This window comes from Bufo gargarizans, chromosome 1 (genome assembly GCF_014858855.1).
Source record: "Bufo gargarizans isolate SCDJY-AF-19 chromosome 1, ASM1485885v1, whole genome shotgun sequence".
Classification (NCBI taxonomy): Eukaryota; Metazoa; Chordata; class Amphibia; order Anura; family Bufonidae; genus Bufo; species Bufo gargarizans.
The window spans coordinates 642,912,587-642,937,342 of record NC_058080.1 but is presented as its reverse complement, the minus strand read 5'-3'; the positions used below and the strand labels follow the sequence as shown (position 1 = coordinate 642,937,342).

At 41.7% G+C, this 24,756-nt stretch overlaps 1 protein-coding gene across 1 annotated transcript in view; it reads left to right on the top strand.

Annotated features, from left to right (window-relative positions):
* ADGRV1 (adhesion G protein-coupled receptor V1) overlaps positions 1-24,756 on the top strand; it is a 522,269-nt gene that overhangs the window by 414,557 nt on the left and 82,956 nt on the right. Inside the window, 1 exon segment of the mRNA XM_044282697.1 lies at positions 21,180-21,296. Coding sequence (XP_044138632.1) covers positions 21,180-21,296 — 117 coding nt within the window.

Genomic DNA, 24,756 nt, shown 5'->3' with positions numbered 1-24,756 from the left:
ACCCCTGGCTCTTGCTTCCCAATTAGTGACCACAGCAGACTTGGAAGTCCATAAGTCTAGCAAGGACACATAAGGCAGTGGAATTAATACAGACTCCGCCACCAGACCCTAGAATTAATACAGACTCCCCACACACACACACCAGACCCAATACAGACCCCCACACCAGACCCCTTAATTAATGCAGACCCCCGGATCAGTCCTAGATTCATACAGATTCCATATCATCCCCCAAACTTCCGATAACAGTAGACAAATAAGAACTGGTCCTAGGTAAATCCTAGGACCCTAAGGGGGGGGACCTAGTAAGCCCTATATATCTAAATACAGAGCACGCATTTGAAAGGGACGATCCTGATAAGATGTCATCCCCGTTATTCATAGTTTAGTCCACTGGCTTATATGCTATTGCTTTTATGGCCACCTGACTTTTACAGTAGGATCAGGCAGTTTTTTTTTTTACTGGCCTGTACTTGCGTTTATGCTATCTAGGCTTCTTTTGTACCAATGAACCCCTGATGAGTCTGGTGACAATGGACAGAAACGTGTCACGCTTGGTGGTGAGTTAGACGCAACATAGGGTTTTATATGATTAATGGTACACTAAACCTACTGGACATTCCAGATGTTCTTAACTATTGATATTTATTCTATTGTTTGAGTCCTTGAATTTAGATTCTGAGTATCAGTGTTTTGTATTGCTTACTTTTGTTTTAATTAGCTTTACATTCCCCTCTTGGTTTTGCTGGTGATAGTTACAGGGATGATGTTGCGGTGGAATTGTCTATATGTAAATTTGCAATAATATGGAAAAATATTAATGCTAATAGCTAAAATGTAATGTTACATAACGATATAAAAAATTGAATAACAGCAGCATCAATAAGGTTTTATGTTGCAAATATATCTGTCAGCAGGTTCAAAATAGGTACTGCTTATGTAATTGGACATTTGACACCATTAAATAAGGGTGGGGCTGTACAGACTTCTTGTGTATTTGGATGGTGTGGTCTTTGGCAGCTACACATATCTAGTGTAGAATATTGGCAGGTATAGTGTATTAAATAGGAATGTAAATGTTTAGTTTTCTAAACCTTGGAAGCTGTCTCTATTTAAAAGAGGTTATTAGAGACAAAAAAAAAGACAAAAAACTTTTGCAGGGCGGCTAGGAGGGTAAGACTTCTTAAAAAGAACCCCACTTACTTTTTAATGGGCCCTGGTTCCAGTACGGAAGCTCCTGTCCAACGCTGTGCTTCTGGTCTACATTCACGCTAACCCTGCCGGCCACTCCCCAGCGGTGACCAGGGTTGCCAACCAGATTTTATCTTTTCTTCTGGGCAACTTATCTCAAAATCATGCACAGCCAACATTTTTTATGGACAGATTGGAAAACCATGCTGAATGATAAAGATAATACATGTCTATAGCTCAATATACTAATAATACCTAATTACCAGCATTTAAAATGATGTTAATTACCACCAAAATAATCTGGTCAAGTACAACCACATCTATTCATTTTCACAGACACAGGAAAAAAGTTGCCTATTTTTTAGGATTGTCCTTAAGATTCAGGAAGGTTGGCAACCCTGGTGGTGATGCGGCATAAGCAGCACGTGAGTGCCAAGCCTCAGCGATTCTTGTGTCTGTGGTGTTTTTGTAAAGGTTTTGCACTGTCCCCATCAGCCTCTTCTCTGGATACATTATTAACTAAAGCAGAACTATCATTTGTCTGGAAAGGTCAGATCACAAATGTTATATTAATCCAAATGTAATTGAGAAGAATGGCTAGGTGTGGGCCAATTAGGTTATGTTTATTGTCAGGGAGGCTAAAGATAGAAACCTAAGGAGGCCGAGGCCAGATCATTATAATTATGGCAGTCAGTATGCTGTGATAAATGGTGTTTTTCAGAGGGTTCTTCGTGCTGTACTTTGTATGGGGTTGTGTTATTCTGTTATTCATAAAACACCTTTCACTAATAATAAATTATATTACAGGACATTATTCACTGGGACCTAAACTGGAACCTAGTTTAATAACAAGACAGTGAGTCCAAGGATTTAGTGATTTCTGCAATAAGCCCACTATCGGCAAAGGCAAAAATAACATCTGAAACACCACAAAGTATAGACATATTAGAGGTGGATATATTTTTTTTATGGGCTCTGGGTCCTGTACTGTAGAACCTTTTCCTCTAATGTGTCATGTACGGTGCCACACAGAGTCCTTGTCAATCTGTATTGCAAATCCATAGGCACTTTGGGGGAGATTTATCATTGGCTTTATGCTAGAACACTAGCCTTAAAAAGCTGCAAATTTTAGCACATGCATCATTTTTACAATAATTTGTGACTTTTGGTCATGTTCCGCTGCTCACAGCATGGCCCCCAGTGGCCCAGTGAATTTACTATAACTTACACCAGATCATGGGGCCTTACTGTTTCCTAAATAAGTCTTAAGGTGCCCACACACCTTCAATAGCTGCCAAACAAACTTTGGACCAACAGCTGTCTCTTGTGAGTCCCCCACGTGCATACATGGTTGGCTTGGCCAAGTGTGCATGTTTTTTCAATGGGGAGAGAGGAGAAAGCCGCTGCCAGGCAACAAAAAGACTGAGCAAGAAAATGTATTTATTTTTTTTTGTCCGTCATTTTCTCCCGTGCCATCACTCCACTTTTGGAGTAGTTTTGAAAAATCTACTCCATTTAACGTTTCAAGGGCAATAAAAGTTCCATGTGTAAAAAAGGCAAAGAGATCGGTAAAGATATTTATGGAAAGGTTATCAATTCTGACTACCAACACCCTCTGCTGATCAGCCTTGGCCCTCTGTGAGCACTTAGCCCTCTTCCTAAGCCAGTGACCTTACCGCACATCGGCCACATGGCCTAGATGCAGCTCATTGTCATTCAAGTGAATGGGCCTGAGCTGCAGTATCGAGCGCTGCCATTATCCAATGTACGGTGCTGTGCTTGGTGAGCTGTTAGGAGGCCGCAATGCACACCAGAGCTCTGGTGAGTGCAGCAGCTTCTTCTAACAGCTGATCAGCAGGGATAACAGGAGTTGGACCCCTTCCAATCTGTAATTGAGAAAGTTACAACAGAAAATACAAGTCCAGTTGCTCTAACTTTTTACTACTGATATAATAACAACCTGTAATAGTTATCACGCTACTTCTGCTGCCAGTGAACAGTATTAAAAATATCTCTAAAACAAATATCAGAATACCTGTTTTTAGCTCCTCAAAAACTAAGTAAAAATTAACAAATATCTACCATGCAAACAGTATACCTACAACAACAGAAAAATAAAAAAATATGTCCTTAAAGGGGTTGTCCCACTTCATTAAATAGGTTTTATCTAATTTATTTACCCCCACAGAACATATCTTCCTATCTATGTCATAATCAAAAAGCTACCTTTCTTACAAAAAATCCTGTTAGGCGATCCCTTTGTTGATTTCGGTATCCCATGGATACGGCCTCTTTCGTCTGGCCGCATCGCTGTGCCGCGCCTGCGCACAACAGCTGAACAAGTACTCGGGCCGCCTCTCCATTCCTACGAGTACGCGCACGTCCGCGCATGCGCAAATACAGGAGGCGGGTGCCGGAATCAAATAGCCGGCACCCGACCTCTATGACAGGGAGCGGGACCTTAGGGGTTAACTGCCGCTGATCGCAGCCCCCTATCATAGAGGTCGGGTGCCGGCTATTTCACTCCGGCACCCACCTCCTGCATTTGTATTAACATTGGTGGCGCAGTGCGCCCCCCCCAGTATAATAAACATTGAGTGCGGCCCCCCCCACCCAGTATAATAAACATTGAGTGAGACCCCCCCCAGTATAATAAACATTGAGTGCGGCCCCCCCCCAGTATAATATACATTGAGTGCGGCCCCCCCGCCCCCAATATAATATACATTGAGTGCGGCCCCCCCCCCAGTATAATAAACATTGGTGGCGCAGTGGGAAGTGCCAATGAGGGTTAAAAAATAAAAATAAAAAATTAACACACCTCCACCAATTGATCGTGCAGCTGCCGGTCTCCTGTTCTTGCTTCAGGACCTGTGGTGACGTCACTGAGCTAATCACATGGTCCATTACCATGGTGATGGATCATATGATGTACCATGTGATGACCACAGTGATGTCACCACAGGTCCTTTCACAGGTCCTAAAGAAAGAACAGGAGACCGGCAGCTGTGCGATCAATTGGTGGAGGTGAGTTAATTTTTATTTTATTTTTTTAACCCTCATTGGCACTTCCCACTGCGCCACCAATGTTTATTATACTGGGGGGGGGCCGCACTCAATGTATATTATACTGGGGGGGGCGCACTCAATGTATATTATACTGGGGGGGGGCCGCACTCAATGTATATTATACTGGGGGGGCCGCACTCAATGTATATTATACTGGGGGGGGCGCACTCAATGTATATTATACTGGGGGGGGGCGCACTCAATGTATATTATACTGGGGGGGGGACCTCACATACATTGTCGGCTCCATGTGGATGACTCATCCACATGAACGAGCACACAAGGACTGAGCTCTCAGGGTGAGTCATGAGGAGGCGTGGCCGGCCTTCACTCAACTACAGGAGCCAAACCAGGAAGTTATCAGGACATCTACTGCTGGTAAGATTGAAAAAGCAAAGTGGGACAACCCCTTTAACCCCTTCCTGACATATGACGTAATAGTACGTCATGGCGGCAAGTGACTTGCCGCATTTTGACATACTATTACATCATGTGATCAGGTGGGCACCGGAGCGGTGCACGCCCGATCACTGCAGGAGCCTGGCACTCCCTGATAGCCGGGCCCCTGCTACATCCCCTGGGATTAACCAGTCCTGACTGTGGCATAGGAGGGGTTTGAGGCGGGTGAGGGAGACCATGGGTCTAACAGGCAATGCATTACAATACAGATGTATTGTGATGCATTGCAGAGGGGATAAGACCCTCAAAAGTTGAAGTCCCAGAGTGGGACAGACATAAAGTAAAAGAAAAATGAAAAAAAAGTGTTTTTAATAAAATAAAAAAAGTTTCAAGTAAAACAAAACAAAACGCCCCTTTCCCCTGATTTTATAATAATCAGGGGAAAGGGGTGTTTTGTTTTGTTTTACTTGAAACTTTTTTTTATTTTAAAAATTTTAAAAATATCACATGACCTAACTACTCAGGTGAACACAGTCAAAAAAATAAAATAAAAACTGTGCTAAAAAAACATTTTTTTGTCACCTAAAAGTGCAACACCAAAAAGGTGTATGCCCCCAATAAAACCGTCACCTCATACCTCAGATAATGAGCCCCTACATTGTTTCAAATATGCTATTATTGTGTTAAACTGAAAAAATAAATAAAAAAGTATACATATTATGTATCGCCGCATCCGTAACAACAAACATATCACATGACCTAACACCTCTTCTGAACATGGTAAACAAAAATTAAATAAAAATGGTGCAAAAAAAGGGAATTTTTTGTCACCTTACATCACAAAAATTGCAACACCAAGCGATTACAAAGGCGTATGCCCCCCAAAATAGTGCCAATCAAACCGTCATCTCATCCCCAAAAAAAGAGACTCTACCTAAGACCATCAGTCAAAAAATAAAAAAACTATGATGCTCAGACAATGGAGGCACTAAAATATGACTTTTTTTTTGCTTCAAAACTGCTATTATTGTGTTAAAGTGAAATTAAAAAAAGTTGACATAGTATGTATTTCCACATCCATAACAACCTGCTCTATAAAAATATCACATGACCTAACCCCTTAAGTGAACACCGAAAAAAAAACATTGCATAAAGTGCAACACCAAGCGATCAAAAAGGCATATGCCCCCCCAAAATAGTACCAATCAAACCATCACCTTATCCCGCATAAAATGAGACCCTACCTAAGAAAATTGGTCAAAAAATAAAAAAGCTATGGCTCTCAGACTATGGAGACACTAAAACATGATTTTTTTGTTTTTGTTTCAAAGATGCTATTATTGTGTTAAACTGAAATACATAGGAAAAGTATACATATTAGGTATTGCCACGTCCGTAATGACCTGCTCTATAAAAATATCACATGACCTAACCCCTCAGGTGAACGCTGTAAAATTAAATAAATAAAAACGGTGCCAAAATTACCAGTACCAATTTTTTGGTCACCTTGCCACGAAAAGCGTAATAATGAATGATCAAAAAATCATATGTACCCAAAAATGGTACCAAAAAAAACCTCAACTCTTTATACAAAAAACGAGCCCACAAGACGATCAGCAAAAAAATAAGGGTTGGTTTCCCAAAGACTTCTATTAGGACGGAAAGCAAACAGAATGCCTTTTAAAGGCTTCCGTTTTGCATTCTGTATGGGTATTCCGTTATTTTCTGTTATAACCATGTTATAACGGAAAGCCATAACGGAATCCCTAATGCTAGTGTGAACCCATGCTAAGGCTTTTTCAAAAATTCTTTATTATGTAAAACTGAATCAAACAAACAAAGAAAGTAGACATAGCACATAATCTACCCTGTCAGATGAATGTTATCAAAAATAAAAACGCTGCCAATACAGCCATGTTTTGGTTACCTTGCCTCACAAAAAACTTAATATAGAGCAATTAACAATTATATGTACCCCAAAACGGTACCAATAAAACTGCCACCTTATCCCCTAGTTTCCAAAATGGTGTCACTTTTTGGGAGTTTTCACTGTAAGGGTGCATCAGAGGGGCTTCAAGTGGGACATAGCATCTGAAAACCAGTCCAGCAAAATCTGCCTTCCAAAAGCCATGGCGCTCCTTTTCTTTTGCGCCCTGCCATGTACCCTTACATCAGTTTACGACCACAAGTGGGGTATTTCTGTAAACCGCAGAATCACGGTAATAAATATTGAGCTGTTAACCCTCGATGTGTTAAAGAAAATAATTTATTAAAATGGACAAACCAGAAAAAATTTTAAAAAATAGAGGTATAGTGGGCACTCAAATATCCGGATCTGAGTATTGGGTACAACAAATTTATTATGATAGACAAATTATCAATCTACTACATATATTAAAATAAAAATAAAATTTGCAGAATGTTCCCAAGTGTATGACAGTACGGTTTAAAAGTCATAAGATATTCCTAAAAATATATAAATAATAATAACAATATAATACTCCCAGAGGTTATTAATATATATTCACATTCATAAAAGTCCCTTTAAGATCTTGCCGCACTAGTTTGTGCAATTGATATATAATGTATACTGAGTTTAGGCAATGTTCTATCCGTATATGAATTCAAATCTGTAGGTCTCGCTTCTATGGAAGATTATAGTGGTGGTTATTCAGGGGTTAGTACTATGCAGTATAGTAGTTTAATTTAACTCACTGCTTGATGTTCGTTGATTTCTCTAACTTTCGTGGCGTCCCACTACTGGTTAGATCACTCACCCCTCTTCTTATAAGCTGTCCATATAGTGCGCTTCCATTTAGCGGTAATCTTGAGATGTCCGCGGGGTTTCCTCTTGGTCTCTGTTAAGCGTCCCACGTGTATATGGTTTGTCACGTGATCGGAGCTTCAGAGCGCTTGTCACGTGATCGGAGTTTCAGCACGTCACGTAACCTAGTTCCGATGTAGTTAGCTTGGTTCAAGTTCCGGAGGCGGTACCAACCTCCGTTTACACAGCTTTCTGGCGATATTCTTCTTACTTTTCCGCACAGGTTTATTGCTGGTTAGAAATAAGAGACGTCTCGTTGCTTTAAGGATCTCATCCACTCCCGCTATACGCGTTTCGAGGTTACGAACCTCTTCCTCAGTAGCTAGTTTGTGAGATCCTTACATCCTCCTTATAAATCTTTATAAGTCACACCCTTTCTTCTAATTGGGATTCCTCCCAAAATCTGGTCAGGATCACCAGTCTATGGGCGTTTTTTTTTTTGACTATATATTTTCTTTATGTTTTGGATGTAACCTTTTTGTGGTTCATCCTATAATCATACATATATCATGTGAAACCATCATCCGCATTATATTCATATAAGTTAAATTATAAACAAATGTATGTCATACATACATATTATAAAACAATAAATTATTAAAAGAATATATATATATACGTTAATCTTAAATATTCAGATTATTTCATTAAAAGTCCCTTTCTGCTTTCAGTTTCTCTTTACATTATAATATCACCAATATATTCGTAATTTTTATTCGAAATGTTTTATATCTAATAGAATGCCCCTGCAAAAAACAGTATATAGGACGAACTAAGAGACTGTTAAAAACAAGGATTGCAGAACATATGACAAAGATCAGGACAGGATACGAAAAACATTCACTGTCGAAACATTTCAAGTATCACCATAATCAGGACCCCTCACAATTACGATTCATGGCATTCGAAAAAGTAGATATTAATTGGAGGGGAGGAGACCATATCTCTAATATGTCTCGACAGGAAGCAAGACGGATATTTGATTTTAATACATTACTACCTGGAGGCCTCAATTCAGACTTTGAGATATTTGGCTTTCTATAATAGATAGGGGTGTGTGCCCCTCGTTGATGGGACATCGGTGTTTGGCTGATATAGCGGCACTTTGATTTCCCCTCGACGGAGGGCCCGCACCCCCATACCTCATACCCCAAAAACCACAAAGAAAAATTTCGAATAAAAATTACGAATATATTGGTGATATTATAATGTAAAGAGAAACTGAAAGCAGAAAGGGACTTTTAATGAAATAATCTGAATATTTAAGATTAACGTATATATATATATTCTTTTAATAATTTATTGTTTTATAATATGTATGTATGACATACATTTGTTTATAATTTAACTTATATGAATATAATGCGGATGATGGTTTCACATGATATATGTATGATTATAGGATGAACCACAAAAAGGTTACATCCAAAACATAAAGAAAATATATAGTCAAAAAAAAAACGCCCATAGACTGGTGATCCTGACCAGATTTTGGGAGGAATCCCAATTAGAAGAAAGGGTGTGACTTATAAAGATTTATAAGGAGGATGTAAGGATCTCACAAACTAGCTACTGAGGAAGAGGTTCGTAACCTCGAAACGCGTATAGCGGGAGTGGATGAGATCCTTAAAGCAACGAGACGTCTCTTATTTCTAACCAGCAATAAACCTGTGCGGAAAAGTAAGAAGAATATCGCCAGAAAGCTGTGTAAACGGAGGTTGGTACCGCCTCCGGAACTTGAACCAAGCTAACTACATCGGAACTAGGTTACGTGACGTGCTGAAACTCCGATCACGTGACAAGCGCTCTGAAGCTCCGATCACGTGACAAACCATATACACGTGGGACGCTTAACAGAGACCAAGAGGAAACCCCGCGGACATCTCAAGATTACCGCTAAATGGAAGCGCACTATATGGACAGCTTATAAGAAGAGGGGTGAGTGATCTAACCAGTAGTGGGACGCCACGAAAGTTAGAGAAATCAACGAACATCAAGCAGTGAGTTAAATTAAACTACTATACTGCATAGTACTAACCCCTGAATAACCACCACTATAATCTTCCATAGAAGCGAGACCTACAGATTTGAATTCATATACGGATAGAACATTGCCTAAACTCAGTATACATTATATATCAATTGCACAAACTAGTGCGGCAAGATCTTAAAGGGACTTTTATGAATGTGAATATATATTAATAACCTCTAGGAGTATTATATTGTTATTATTATTTATATATTTTTAGGAATATCTTATGACTTTTAAACCGTACTGTCATACACTTGGGAACATTCTGCAAATTTTATTTTTATTTTTATTTTAATATATGTAGTAGATTGATAATTTGTCTATCATAATAAATTTGTTGTACCCAATACTCAGATCCGGATATTTGAGTGCCCACTATACCTCTATTTTTAATTTACCTATATTTCATATGTGGTTTGGGTGAACCACAACTTAGTGAGAGCACCAATCTATATTGGCAGGAGGGGTGAGCCACTATATATTTCCATTATCTAGCAGAAAAAAATTTAATCTCCATTTTTCTTTATAGGGTTAACAAAGTTTGTAAAATCAGTTTTAAGTAACTTAAGGGGTGTAGTTTGTACAATGTGGTCATTTATGGGTGGTTTCTATTATGTAAGCCCACAAAGTGAAGTACATCATGAAGTACAATGTGTCACGAGAAAACAATCTCAGAATGGCTTGGATAAATACAAGTGTTCCAAAGCTATTACCACTTAAAGTGACACATGTCAGATTTGCAAAAAATCGCCTGGGCAGAAGGGCGAAAACTGGCCTGGGGTAGAAGGGGTTAAAGGGCATGTTTCAGCAGACTTGTACCAATGAAACTGGCCGACCTGTTACATGTGCACTTGGCAGCTGAAGGCGTCTGTGTTGTTCCCATGATCATATGTGCCCGCACTGCTGAGAAAAATTATGTTTGAATATATGCAAATGAGCCTCTAGGAGCAACAGGGGCGTTGTCATTACACCTAGAGGCTCTGCTCTTTCTGCAACTGCCGCACCTTCTCCAGTTTAATTGACAAGGCCAGGCAGTATAAATGTGATCACACCTAGCCCTGACTTTTCCTAAAGTCTTGCGCTCCACCATGCGCTTCAGTTTCTGGTTCAGGTGTGGTACAGGAAAGAGGCTTGCAGCACAAAAGAGAACCGCCGGTGAGCCACTTACCTGTACTGTTCCTGTGCCGGATACTGAAGAGCACAGCACAAGATTTTAGGAGGAGTCGGGGCCCGATGAGATCACGTTTACACTGCCTGGCACTGTCAAAGTACAGAGGGTGCAGTAGAGGAACTGATCCTGTAGGTGTAACTGCAACACCCCTGAGGCTCAATATGTTAATATATATTGAAACAGGTTAGCCATTTTCATAGGTACAAATCTGCAGACAGATGTCCTTTAAAGGTGTATTCCCATCACAGACAGGGCAGATCCATGGGATATGCAATAAATGTCTGCCAAATGCATGTCCCACCTCAGGACCCACCCTTAGCCAAGAGTGATGGCTTCTGCATCAAAGTGGAGGATTAATAGAAAGGTTTCTCATCTCGTTTATATCCCCTTCTGTATTACACTAACAAAATTGCCACAAAAACTAAATTTTAGTCTAAGAAGTTAACATGCAGTGTAGGAATTTTTGGACATTTTCAATCATATGTAAAAAATGAAGTGATAAATTAAAATGTCCAGTGCTGGCACAAAGAAACTTTTCCTTAATAAAAAATTGCAAGCAAAGCAAACAACTTTAGTAGCAACACGTAGCTCTTTCCTTTACACAGTGATCTGTACAAGGGCGAGCTGAGATCAGTCAGATCACTTGTTCCTCTGTTCTGCTAGATAATTAGGAATTGTTGACAAATGCTTAACACGCTGTGAATGTGAATGGCAGCTCTATGCTGACCCGTACATCCTGTTTCATGACTATTATTTTCCAGTAAAAGTCAGGGAACTCTGCAAAGCAAGATATGGATCAAGGTTGATTTCTCAAGTCATTTTATGGCTGAAACATCACCCACACTGTAAGCATATTGGCCTTGTTAACTCCATGAAGCACATATAAAAGATGAGAGCTTTATTAGACACAAAATCAAGGGCCATATCTAAAAGCGATTAAAATATAACATATAAAAAGAGGGGCTCATGCACACGACCGTATGGCTTTTTCAGTGTTTTCAGTAGTGTTTCTGGTTCTGTTCCGTTTTTCCATTCTGTTTTTCCGTATGACGTATACAGTAATTACATAGAAAAAATTAAGCTGGGCATAACATTTCCAATAGATGGTTCCGCAAAAACGGAATGGATACGGAAGCCATACGGAGTACATTCCGTATGTGTTCCATATTTTTTGCGGACCCATTGACTTGAATGGAGCCCTCGAACGAGATTTGCGGGCAATAATAGGACATGTTCTAGCTTTGAACAGAACGGAAAAATGGAAATACGGAAATGGAATGCACACGGAGACACTTCAGGTTTTTTTGCTGACCCATTAAAATGAATGGTTCAGTATAAGTAACGCATACTGAACTCCAAAAACGGCAACTACACTGAACGCAAAAAACTTTTGTGTTCATGAGCCCTAAAACTAATGGGACTCCAAACAAAATTCATACCTGAATGAGTATACAAAAAAAATATCACATTTATATGACTATATGAATAAAGTGCATATGCATTAGCTAAAAAAGACCAACCTTGTAAAACAATGATAAAAAGTTATAATGAGAGTCATAAATAATGTGAAATGCAAAAAAAAAATAGAGAATGTGGCACATTTACTAAGGCTAGCACTTCATATAGCAGTCTTAGTAAAACGTAATTTGGAGTGAGATGTGACAAATGTATTAAGAAGTGGACACCTAGTAATGGATTTCTCACATCTTGTGCTGTCCATGCACCTGAAAATGAAATGTATAACAGCTGTACGATGGCGAATATATCCGTCTTAATTTACACCAGTTTTCTGCCATAAATTATATTTAATATGTCGCGTTGTGGAGGACCAACCTCTTCCTGCAAAAAAGTTGCCAATTTTTGCACAAAATGTTGGTTGCACAAATATCTCCTACACCAGAAAACATACTCAAAAACTTGGCACATATGCCCCACAGACCGAAGTCCTTGTTCAATATACTGTATTTTCTGTATCACTTCCTCACCATTTTCAAGATCATTGCTTAATGTCATGGAATCATGACCTCCATTGCTTATATCCAGAGGCTACAAGCCTAGATCTTGAAAACATTAAGGGCTGTTTCACACGAGCGGATGCAGTGCGTGGCATCCGCTCCATGAATGACAGCCAAGACCCGATGCAGACTGCAGAGGCACGGAGCATTAACATGACTGATAATGCTCCGTGCCTCTCTGTGATTTCTTTACTACAAAATCACAGTTGTTGTGATTTCGTAGTTAAGAGATCACAGAGAGGCACGGAGCATTATCAGTCATGTTAATGCTCTGTGCCTCTGCAGTCTGCATCGGGTCTTGGCACTCTTTCACGGAGCGGATGTCACGCACGGCATCCGCTCGTGTGAAACAGCCCTAAGGGTACATTCACACAACCGTGGTGTGTTGCAGACCTGCAACACACACACCCGGCACCCCTATAGAAATGCCTATTCTTCTCCGCAGCTGCGGACAAGAATAGGACATGTTCTATCTTTTGCGGAGCTGCGGACCGGAAGATCGGGGCCGCGCTCCGCAAATGGGGATGCGGACAGCACACCGTGTGCTGTCCGCATCCATTCCATCCCCATAGAAAATGAATGGGTCCACACCCATTCCGCAAAATTGCTGAACAGATGCGGACCCATTTGTGGTCGTGTGAATGTACCCTAAAGGGGTTTTCCAAGACGGTATCTGATCGGGGAGTGTCCGACTCCTGGGACCCCTGTCGAACAGCTGTCTGAGAAGGCGTCAAGGCCTTCTCTGAGCTCACCAAGCAGAGCACTGTACATTGTATAGTGGCCATGTGAAAGATGACTATGACGTCAGTGGCCTAGGAAAAGCTGCCAGAAGGCCGTGGCACTCACACAAGCGGCAGTGCCTTCTCAAACAGCTGATCGGAAGGGGCCCCAGGTGTTTTTGACCCCCCCCCACCGATCAGATACTGATGATGACCTATCATGGTGAGTGCAAGCACACCCATGTCGCAGGTAATGTTTTTGTCAATGATGTGCACCAAGAGGCTGACCCTAAAATTAGCACATGCAAAGCTTCGGTTACCACATCGGGGACAGCTGTCCACGCTCTGAGAGTAGAGTCAGTGCATGTGCAGTTCAGATCTCAGAGAGGGCCACGTACCTGGGAACCAAACCGTGCATGCAGAGGTGCACGCGCGCGATATCAGGATGAGGCATCCAAACAATGAGGATGCCTGGCGCTGTCAATCAGTGCAGGAGAGGAAGTTGTGGGGGGGGGGAGGAAAGGGAGCATCGGAGGCCTCAGTCAGCTCCTAGGTGCTCAGAGCACCTCATTAACATAAAAATACAAGTAAACATTTCTGTAAAACGGTACCTCTGCTTTTTGTAACAGAGGTGTCATTGCACTCAGCATTATCAACCCTACCAGACAGCATACCTGTTTAATAGGGTTGACTATGTTGACAGATGCTCTTCAAACAGACCTGCTAACTCCTGCTGTCAGTAAAAGAAATTCTAATATTCTTCTCTCCAAACACATTGTTTTTCCTGGGCCGTTCTGGTCTATATAAGTGTTGGCCGTTACTCGATGTGACACCTTGGTTACATTATTTGCAGTACTAATCTGTTAAATAGACCCTCACTTGCACAATAATATATCTGCCATGCTCTCATTGTCCAGTTTTTGCTATCACAGGCAAAATTAGTTTTTGTTTAGACATGAACTGGAATACTTTTGAGAGCAGCAACGCGACCGTGCCGTGGCATGTTACTGGCTTATCTAGTCAAACGTGAGACTACATTAATCCAGTTACCTCTGGGTAAGCAAGTTCATGGCATTTTTCTATCAGATAAGTCTTCTCTGCACTCTCCAACTGTGAGTGATGATGAAGGGAAAACCATTTTCTTATGTTTTTTATCATAAATCCTATAATAACGCTCTTATTTCTGCTTAATATGAAAGCATGCAATTAGCTGGTATTTATGTTACAGGTTTCTAGAGTGGGCATTAAAGTGGTAGTCTGGGATTTTCAAAAATGTGGCTGAGAGGTGGCAATGTGATAAAATAGAAAAAGACATTACTTATGGTACTTCCTTCACAGTGATTGGCTGCAGTGGCCCCATACATGAGGTGATGCATTTGCTGCAGGGCCACTGGAAAAAAAAAACTAAATGGCAGTGCTGGAGCAGCGTTTTTTTACAGAAGTTACAAAGAGGCTTTAGCTCCCATGAGAGCTGGGCTCCTGCTCTAATGGTCTGGACTAGCAGAAGCGCCGATACAGGCCATTTAACCCCTAAGTGGTTTAGAGGGAGAGGACTCCCTCTGTTCCCCATTGGCACCCCACAAATGAAATAGCGTGATGCCAGTGTATTCGCATGGCAGCCTGTGGCCTACTGTATATCCATATCACTCTGGCACAGCATGCTGATGACTGGCAGTATAAGACCTCTTTTACACGGGCGAGATTTCCACACGGGTGCAATGCGTTAGGTGGACGCATTGCACCCGCACTGAATCCGGACCCATTCATTTCTATGGGGCTGTGCACATGAGCTGTGATTTTCACGCATCACTTGTGCATTGCGTGAAAATCGTAGCATGCTCTATTTTGTGCGTTTTTCACACAACGCAGGCCCCATAGAAGTGAATGGGGCTGCGTGAAAATCGCAAGCATCCGCAAGCAAGTGCGGATGCGGTGCGATTTTCACAGCACGGTTGCTAAGAGACGATCGGGATGGGGACCCGATCATTATTATTTTCCCTTATAACATGGTTATAAGGGAAAGGAATAGCATTCTTAATACAGAATGCATAGTACAATAGGGCTGGAGGGGTTAGAAAAAAATATATAATTTAACTCACCTCATCCATTTGGTCACGCAGCCGGCTTCTCTTCTGCCTTCATCTGTGAGGAAAAGAACATGTGGTGATGTCACTGCGCTCATCCCATGGTCCATCACGTGATCTATCACCATGGTGATGGATTATGTGATGGACCATGTGATGAGCGCAGTGACGTCATCAAAGGTCCTTTACCTAGGTCCTGAAGAAAGAATAAAGAAGAGAAGCCGGGCTGTGCGAACAAGTGGATTAAGGTGAGTTAAATAATTGTAGTTTTTTTTTTTAACCCATCCAGCCCTATTTTACTAAGCATTTTGTTTTAAGAATGGTATTATTTTCCCTTATAACCATGTTATAAGGGAAAATAATTACATCTACACAACCTTGAACCCAAACCTGAAGTTCAGTGAAGAAGTTCAGGTCTGGGTACCACATTCAGTTTTTTATCACGTGCATGCAAAACGCATTGCACCCGTGCGATAAAAACTGAACAACGGAACGCACTGCAATTGCGCATGCGAGTTTGCCGCAATGCACCCGGGATGCATCCTGAGCCAAAACATGACGCCCGTGTGAAAGAGGCCTAATACTTTGTACAGAGTATTATAGAGTATTATGAAAAATCGCTTGTTAACCTAGTAACTTGTTAAACAAAAAGTAAAATAAAATTTTACTAAATAAAAAAGATCAAGTGAAAGAATTGCAAAAATAAAATCCCCCACCACACATTTGGGATTGTCACATCCACAATAACCCACAAGACACATTATCATATAATTTATACAATATGTTCAGCTCCATATAAAAATAATACCAGATATGCGGCCAAAATTAAATCAATGAAAACTACAAGTTGTCCTGCAAAAATCAAGCCCTCACATAGCTCTGTAGAATGAAAAATGAAAAATGGGTCTTGGGAATTGTGGTGATGCAAAAAATGTATATTTAAAAAAAAAAAAAAAAAAAAAAAGGTTTTTATTGCTCAAAGCTAGTAAAATGTAAAATATATATATATATTTGGTATTGCTGTAATCATACTGACCCAGAGAATAAAGTTAGAATGTTATTTATAGGGAAAAATGAACTTCGCAGAATGTATAACATAAAAACACAGTGGCAGTATTCATGTTTTTTTCCCATCCCCCCAAAAAGATGTAAATTACAGTTAATCAGTAACTTATCCATACCCCAAAATGGTGTCATTAAAAACCACAACAAAAACAAGCCATCAGAAAACTAAAAAAATTATACTTTTTGGAAAAAAAATTGCTTGGTCACTAAGGCCTAAATCAGGCTGGTCACTACTAAGGGATTAAAGGCAACCTGTCATCAACTTGATGCTGCCCATACTAATGGCAGAATAAAGTAGAGACAGGTGAGTTGGTTTCAGCGGTCTGTCATTTATAAGTTAAAAGTAAGTGGTTGCCGAGAACCAATATACCCAATCATTAGACTGGGCCTGGAAAAGAGTCACGGCCACCTGAGAAGAGTCATGGTTATACATGAAATAAGGAGAGAAAAGAAGAAATGAATCGCACATCCACTGCTAATGCTATGATCTCATCCCTGCGTTCCTGCAGGAGACAGCACTGAATAGCGCATGTGTACCACCTCCAACCTTGGCGTGGTGAGTGGGCTTATTGCCTTTTGATCAAAATGTACACAAATGCCTCATTTAGCATGAAGCTTGGAGGTGGTACACATGCGCTATTCAGTGCTGTCTCCTGCAGGAACGCAGGGATGAGATCATAGCATTAGCAGTGGATGTGCGATTCATTTCTTCTTTTCTCTCCTTATTTAATTGTTATACATAAATTCCTGATCTCCCTGCCCACCTGCTGATGACTGACAGTCTTCTACCTAGTTTTCTCCCTTTCTCTCTAGGAGAGAACTGCCAATCATCAGCAGATGGGCGAGGGAGAGCAGGAGATTATGGATATCCATGACTCTTCTCAAGTGGATTTGACTCTTTTCAAGGCCTAGGCTGTAATAATTATGATGCTGGTTCTCGGCAACCCATTACTTTTAGCTCATGAGTGACACACCGCTGACATCAGCATTTCTGTCACTACTTTATACTGCCCTCAGTGAGGTCAGCATAACGTTGATGACAGGTTCTCTTTAAGGATAAAGCCAGGGGTATTATAGATCTGTTTTATATGGTTCCATAATATGGCGCTATACCTTGTTGTGGACCTATTCCTTACCACAGTGAACTTACCTAAACCAGAGACACTTACAGTATCAGAAAACAAAAGTATGTCTCTAGTTTGTCTGGTAACTCGAGTCAGGCACTGACTTCAGGGTAGACCATTTTCTTTCTTCTACAGAATAGCTATTGTGTATTTTTTTTCCAGGTAGCCTTGCCATGAAAGAGACTTACCTGGTGGAATCCCACAAGAAGAACCACTACTATTAATGCAACCTCAAAAACTAAAACTTGATTATGATCCCATATTATTTGTCATCTTTATGCATGACAGGTATTGCAGATTCTTAGGATGGAAAATGATTACTGTATATGTATTTTAGATCTCCCTTATCCAAGCTCCCCAGCTTAGGAGGCTGCTGCTGATCACTACCAATAATGGAAATATATAATTAAGTCATTGCCATGTTAAAGGGGTTGTCTAACTTCAGTAAATGGGATTTATAATGTAGAGAAAGTTAATACAAGGCACTTACTAATGTACTGTTATTATGCATATTGCTTCCTTTGCTAGCTGCAGGGCCGTCTTTAACGTGAGGCAAAAGGGGCAGCTGCCCCGAACCCAGTTGCTCCTAGGGGGCCCAAGGCAGCTGCCTCTTGAGCCCCCCTGGCCAGTGGCATAGCGTGGGGAGGGCCGTTGCCCCAGGCGCAAAATTCCAAGGGGCGCCAACAGGGCCGCACCGCCAATTAGGCCCTGGTGACAAGTGGGGGTGGCGGCAGGACACAGGGAGATGAGCGCTTCCATTGTGGAAGCGCTCATCTCCATAGTGATCTGTATCGCTGTCCTCAGGACAGCGATACAGATAGATGTGCTGCGTTGGAGCAGGGGAGGGAGAGGCCTCTCCCTTTCCTGTTTCTCTGATAGGCTGCAGGCACTAGGCCGTGCAGGCGTCCCGATGATGTAATCGCGCCGCATGAGCCGTACAGTGCGGGACACAGGCCAGAAGAGGCATGCATTACATCGCTGCCAGCCTGATGTAGGTAAGTATAAGTGTTTATTTTTTTTATATGGTACTACTTACTGGCACAACATGATTGGGGGCACTTGTTACTGGCACATGATTGGGGGGCATCTATGGGGGCACTTGTTACTGGCACATGATTGGCGGGCATCTATGGGGGCTCCTGTTCCTGGCACATGATTGGGGGGCATATATGGGAGCACGTGTTACTGGCACATGATTGGGGGGGCATCTATGGGGGCACTTGTTATTGGCACATGAATGGGGGGTATCTATGGGGTACTTGTTACTGGCACATGATTGGGGGACATCTATGGAGGTAATTGTTACTGGCACATGATTGGGGCATCTATGGGGGTACTTGTTACTGGCACAAGATTGGGGGCATCTAGGGGGGCACTTGTTACTGGCACATGATTGGGGGTATCTATGGGGGCACTTGTTATTGGCACATTATTGGGGGCATCTATGGGGGTACTTGTTACTGGTACATGATTGGGGGGCATCTATGGGGGTACTTGTTACTGGCACATGATTGGGGAGCATCTATGGTGTACTTGTTACTGGCACATGATTGAGGGCATCTATGGGGGCACATCTTACTGGCACATTATTGGGGGCATCTATGGGGGCACATCTTACTGGCACATTGGGGGCACTGTGGGGCATCTATGGGGGCACTACTTACTGGCACATTATTGGGGGCACTATGGGGGCATCTACTGAGGCCACAAAGAAGGGGTATTTTATATGTGGGCCTCTGTATAGGGACATTTTATACTGGGGCACATTATGGTGGGTACTAGGAAGGGGAGAGAGGAGTACTATGAGATCATCTATGGGGGGCACTAAGAAGGGGTATTTTATACTAGAAAATTATGGGGGACACTGAGGGCATCTACTGGGGCACTATAAATGGGGCATTTTATATTGGTACATTATGGGGTGCACTAGGAAGAAGGGGGGAGGGGAGCACTATGGGGGCATTTACTGGGGCACTATATAGGGGTATTTTATACTGGCACTTTATGGGGGGCACTATGGGTACATTAGCTTAAAAGGGGGTATTTTTGCACTAGCACATTATAAGGAGAATTATTACTACTTGGGGGCATTATGATGGGCTGTATTACTACTGGGGGTCTATGGGGAACATGATTACTAGTATGGGCACTATGGGAGCATTATTACTTCTGGGGCACAGTGGGGACATGTTGGCACTGTAGGAGCACTATTACTACCATGTGTGCTCTAGCAGAGAATTATTCCTATTGGTGGGACTTTTGGGCGCACTATTACTGTGGGGGAACCTTGCCACAGTATCAGCTTACCACAATTATTTTTTGGGGATGTTATGTTTACATTATTAGTGTCAGGGGCACTATTTGCTGGGCGCAGCTATTTTAGGGCACTATATGCCAATAATTAGTGAAGGGCATTATATGCATGGTACTACTATTATCAGGGGGTTTATCTGTTTCTGCAGTATAGTTTTGGGGAGCACAGCAGCACAGTATTGGGGGTGGTAGGATGATTTGTCCAGAAGATAGGAGGATGATGGAAAAGTGGTGGTCTGAAAGGAGAAGATGAGGAAAGAGCATCTACATCAAAGAGACGACACTGAATGTAAGAGGTATGTAGCGCTGTATAATACCCTGTATGTAGGGTGGATGGAGGGGTTAGTAGTACAGTGCTTTTTTAAATTTTTTGAATAATGATACTTTTGTGCTGATTTTTTTCCCCTCTATATTAAGGGACACTATAGCCACCAGAACCACAACAGCAAAACGTAGTAGTTCTGGTGTCTCTAGCATGTCTCTGCAAGCTTTTTAATGTAAACACTGCCTTTTCAGAAAAAAAGGCTGTATTTACATGACTGCCAAGGAACACCTCTAGTGGCCACTCATCATTATTAAAGTTTACCACTCTACGAGGTGTGTGGATTTTTTTGTGTGTGTGTGTGTTGTGGTGGAGGGCATGATGGCATGCTAGGGTGTGGGAAGGCGGGATCCAGGGGGACCAAGTAAATTCTTGCCCAGGGTCCATTCAATATTAAAGACAGCCCTGGCGGGGTGGATTCATTTTTCCACCACATTATATACTGCTTGTTTCCATGGTTACAGACCACCCTCAAATCCATCATTAGTGGGCGTGCTTGCACACAATAGCCAAAAGCGTCAGCTTCTCTGGTGGCAGGGACAATGGGAGCACAGATAGGCTGGTGCCTTTTCCTATATTGTGCAAGCACAACCACCACTGATAGATTGCAGGGTGGTCTGTAACCACGGAAACAAGCAATGCATAATGTAATGGAAAAATGAATCCAGCCAGCAAAGGAGACAGTATGGATAATCACAGTACATTAGTAAGTGCCTTGTATTAACTTTCTCTACATGATAAATGACACTTGCTGAAGTGAGACAACCCCTTTAAGTGTAATTGCATTGTTGATGAACTCTTGCCCTTACAATGTAATATCTTTATTAATAGGGATTTGTGTTCTGTTGTAGATCTCATTTCTGGCTTCTGCTTACATTAGCCCTGAACTCTCCAATGAAAGTTGTGCAGGTCTAGCATCTATCACCCACTATTTCTACCTCTGTCAGTTCCTGTGGATGCTTATACAGGTAAGTTAAGAATCTTATAACAGGACATGCTTTATTTTAAGTTGTCAGCAAATAACTTAGAAAAAAAATGTTTGCAACTTGTCTTGTGAATCTTTTTAATTGTCAACATATGAACCTTATTGCGAATATAATAGGACATCTAAAGCAGTGATTAGAAGTGTAGCTATGAAGGGTGCAGAGGAAGCAGTCCAATCATGGTCATGGTGCTTTAGGGTGTCCAAACACCTCTCTGCCACAAAAGAAGACACCAGTATTGTGAATGGTGAATGGTAGATGAGGGGCCTGTTGCATATTTTGCACTTGGGCCATGAAGCTTCCAGGTACTCCTTTAGCAATCATCTGATCTCAAAGGCTTTGCAGTGTGATATGACTAACAGTCCGAGGATGTCCTGGCAGCCATAGCCGATGACTGTCAGGGCCTGCTGGAAGTTGAAGACCACTATTCTAAAAGATACTTGTTTCAACATTTTGTATTTGCATAAACACATTTTGGTCTTAGCTGTAGAGATCTTCAACTAGATTTATTGGACAGAGTTGGCCACAGGTGAAAGCCCCAAAGAAGCTTTACACTTTTTTCTTGACCAATAGTAAGTATTAGCAAAGAACAAACAGTAGTTGCCAGCCTACAAATGGGAGGAACAGAGAGTGGAGCTGGATGGGAGTGGTGGCTGAGGTGATGGGAGTAGTTGTAGTCCTCATGGTGGCCAATCCTGGCTTCAGCACTATTCTGGACAGGGAATGAGGGCGCAACACTTCTTTCCCTCAGGTCACACCTTTGATCTGGAGTCTCTTGCCTGGTGGTGACCAAGGTGCACTTGGTGCTGGATGGGTAGTGGGGTTCCAGGCAGGAAAAGAGGTGCAGGGCCAGCAGATGGTAGAGGCAATGACCAGGAACATTGGGTTAAAATAAATAGTCTCTCTTTACTGAATAGATGAATGGTGTTACAGTACAAACACAAGCAGCAGGCACAGTTCTCTGATATTGCACAAGGTAGGCTTTTCCCAAAGGTTGCATATAGGAGGTGGCAATGATGCTAGTAGTACTCCCTGAGTCTCTTTCTATAGATTAGAAACTAGTCATCTCTTTAAATTGGCTAAAGGTGTTCAATCACTCTGAATATACTTTCTGCAGTACCTATTTGCAGGGTGCAGTCCTAGATCAGATGGTCAGTCCATCTCAGAAGTATGGCGGGCGCCAGAAGCAATTAACTCTTTCTACATGCTGTAAAATCTATTGCCATGAACATGTGTTTATCTTACTGTTTCAGTCAGTTAACAATTTTCCACCGATATACAACTTTTTGGGATATACAGTCCATAGATCCTTTAAAGAGGACCTTTCGTGGCTTTTTTGTATTGTGTGGCAACTGTAGATTTAAATACTTTTTTTTTCCAATAATATCCCTCCATCGCTATGCCCCCCTGGTACAGGGAAGAGGAGACATCTGGTTTCCTCAGTGGATGTCTCCTTCTCCCTGGCTGTGACGCCGTCCAGTCACAGTGGACCGCGTCACAACCAGGGAGAAGTAGAGCTGTTCTTGTAAGATTTGGTCAATCTCACAAGAACAGGCTATCTGAACGAGTATAGTACTTGCTGTACTCGCATACATAGTCTGTTTACCAAATCTCACGTGAAGCCAATGAGAAGGAGACGCTCACTGAAGAAACCAGGTGTCTCTTCCTCCCTGTACCAATGATCTGAATTAGCATATAATGGGCCAAATATAGCAGGAGGCACAGTGGAGCAGAGGGATGTTTTTGAAAAAAAGCATACCAGTTTGTGATACAAAAACCTATAAAAGGTCCTCTATAAGTAAACATTTTAACGGATTAAGTGTGAAAAATAGCATTAACCCTTTAGTAGTGAACCTGATATTAACCCTTTAGCAGTGACGGGTCATTGCAAGTACAGCCATTAAAACTTTTAGGGCTTATACAAATCATCCATCAAATTTTAAAAAGTACATGTAATACACATACAGTATCTACCTAAAAGTACATGTAAGTACACATATGTACCTGAAATATGTTGATTTTGTGTCTAAGGTGTTTGGACTCAAAATTATCCCATTGGAGCTTTATGGGTGCCATGATGAGTGAAAAATGTCTTAAATCTCAATAGTTTGTTCTCTCTGTAGTTTCTGTACACTTTTAATCCGACACATGATAAATTTGCTGTTACAGGTATGGTGGAATGCAGATAAGAAATTCAGTACCAATCAGAACCTGATTAAACAACAAAAATGTGTTGCTTAAGGCTACTTTCACACTAGCAGCAGCCTTCTGCTGCTACTGCACGCGTTCCGCCAGAGGTCCACTCCAGCCCCATTGACTATAATGGAGGCAGACCTCCGGCGGCACACATGCACTAGCGGCAGCACGGATCCGACAGGCTGTTCACCCAATAGAACAGCCTGCCGGAGAAGGCTGCTGCTGGTGTGAAAGTAGCCTTAGAATATTATTTACTTATGTGTTATAATATAAGCATAAGAAAGCCAAATTACAGCCCTCTGAAGCATAACACAAAGTCCTGAATGTAAAAATAGCTGCAGGACATGATTTTTCTGGATTATATAGTTTAGGGTCCATTCACACATGTACAGTGGAGGAAATAATTATTTGACCCCTCACTGATTTTGTAAGTTTGTCCAATGACAAAGAAATGAAAAGTCTCAGAACAGTATCATTTCAATGGTAGGTTTATTGTAACAGTGGCAGATAGCACATCAAAAGGAAAATCGAAAAAATAACTTTAAATAAAAGATAGCAACTGATTTGCATTTCATTGAGTGAAATAAGTATTTGAACCCCTACCAACCATTAAGAGTTCTGGCTCCCACAGAGTGGTTAGACACTTCTACTCAATTAGTCACCCTCATTAAGGACACCTGTCTTAACTAGTCACCTGTATAAAAGACACCTGTCCACAGAATCAATCAATCAAGCAGACTCCAAACTCTCCAACATGGGAAAGACCAAAGAGCTGTCCAAGGATGTCAGAGACAAAATTGTAGACCTGCACAAGGCTGGAATGGGCTACAAAACCATTAGCAAGAAGCTGGGAGAGAAGGTGACAACTGTTGGTGCGATTGTTCGAAAATGGAAGGAGCACAAAATGACCATCAATCGACCTCGCTCTGGGGCTCCACGCAAGATCTCACCTCGTGGGGTGTCAATGGTTCTGAGAAAGGTGAAAAAGCATCCTAGAACTACACGGGAGGAGTTAGTTAATGACCTCAAATTAGCAGGGACCACAGTCACCAAGAAAACCATTGGAAACACATTACACCGCAATGGATTAAAATCCTGCAGGGCTCGCAAGGTCCCCCTGCTCAGGAAGGCACATGTGCAGGCCCGTCTGAAGTTTGCCAATGAACACCTGAATGATTCAGAGAGTGACTGGGAGAAGGTGCTGTGGTCTGATGAGACCAAAATAGAGCTCTTTGGCATTAACTCAACT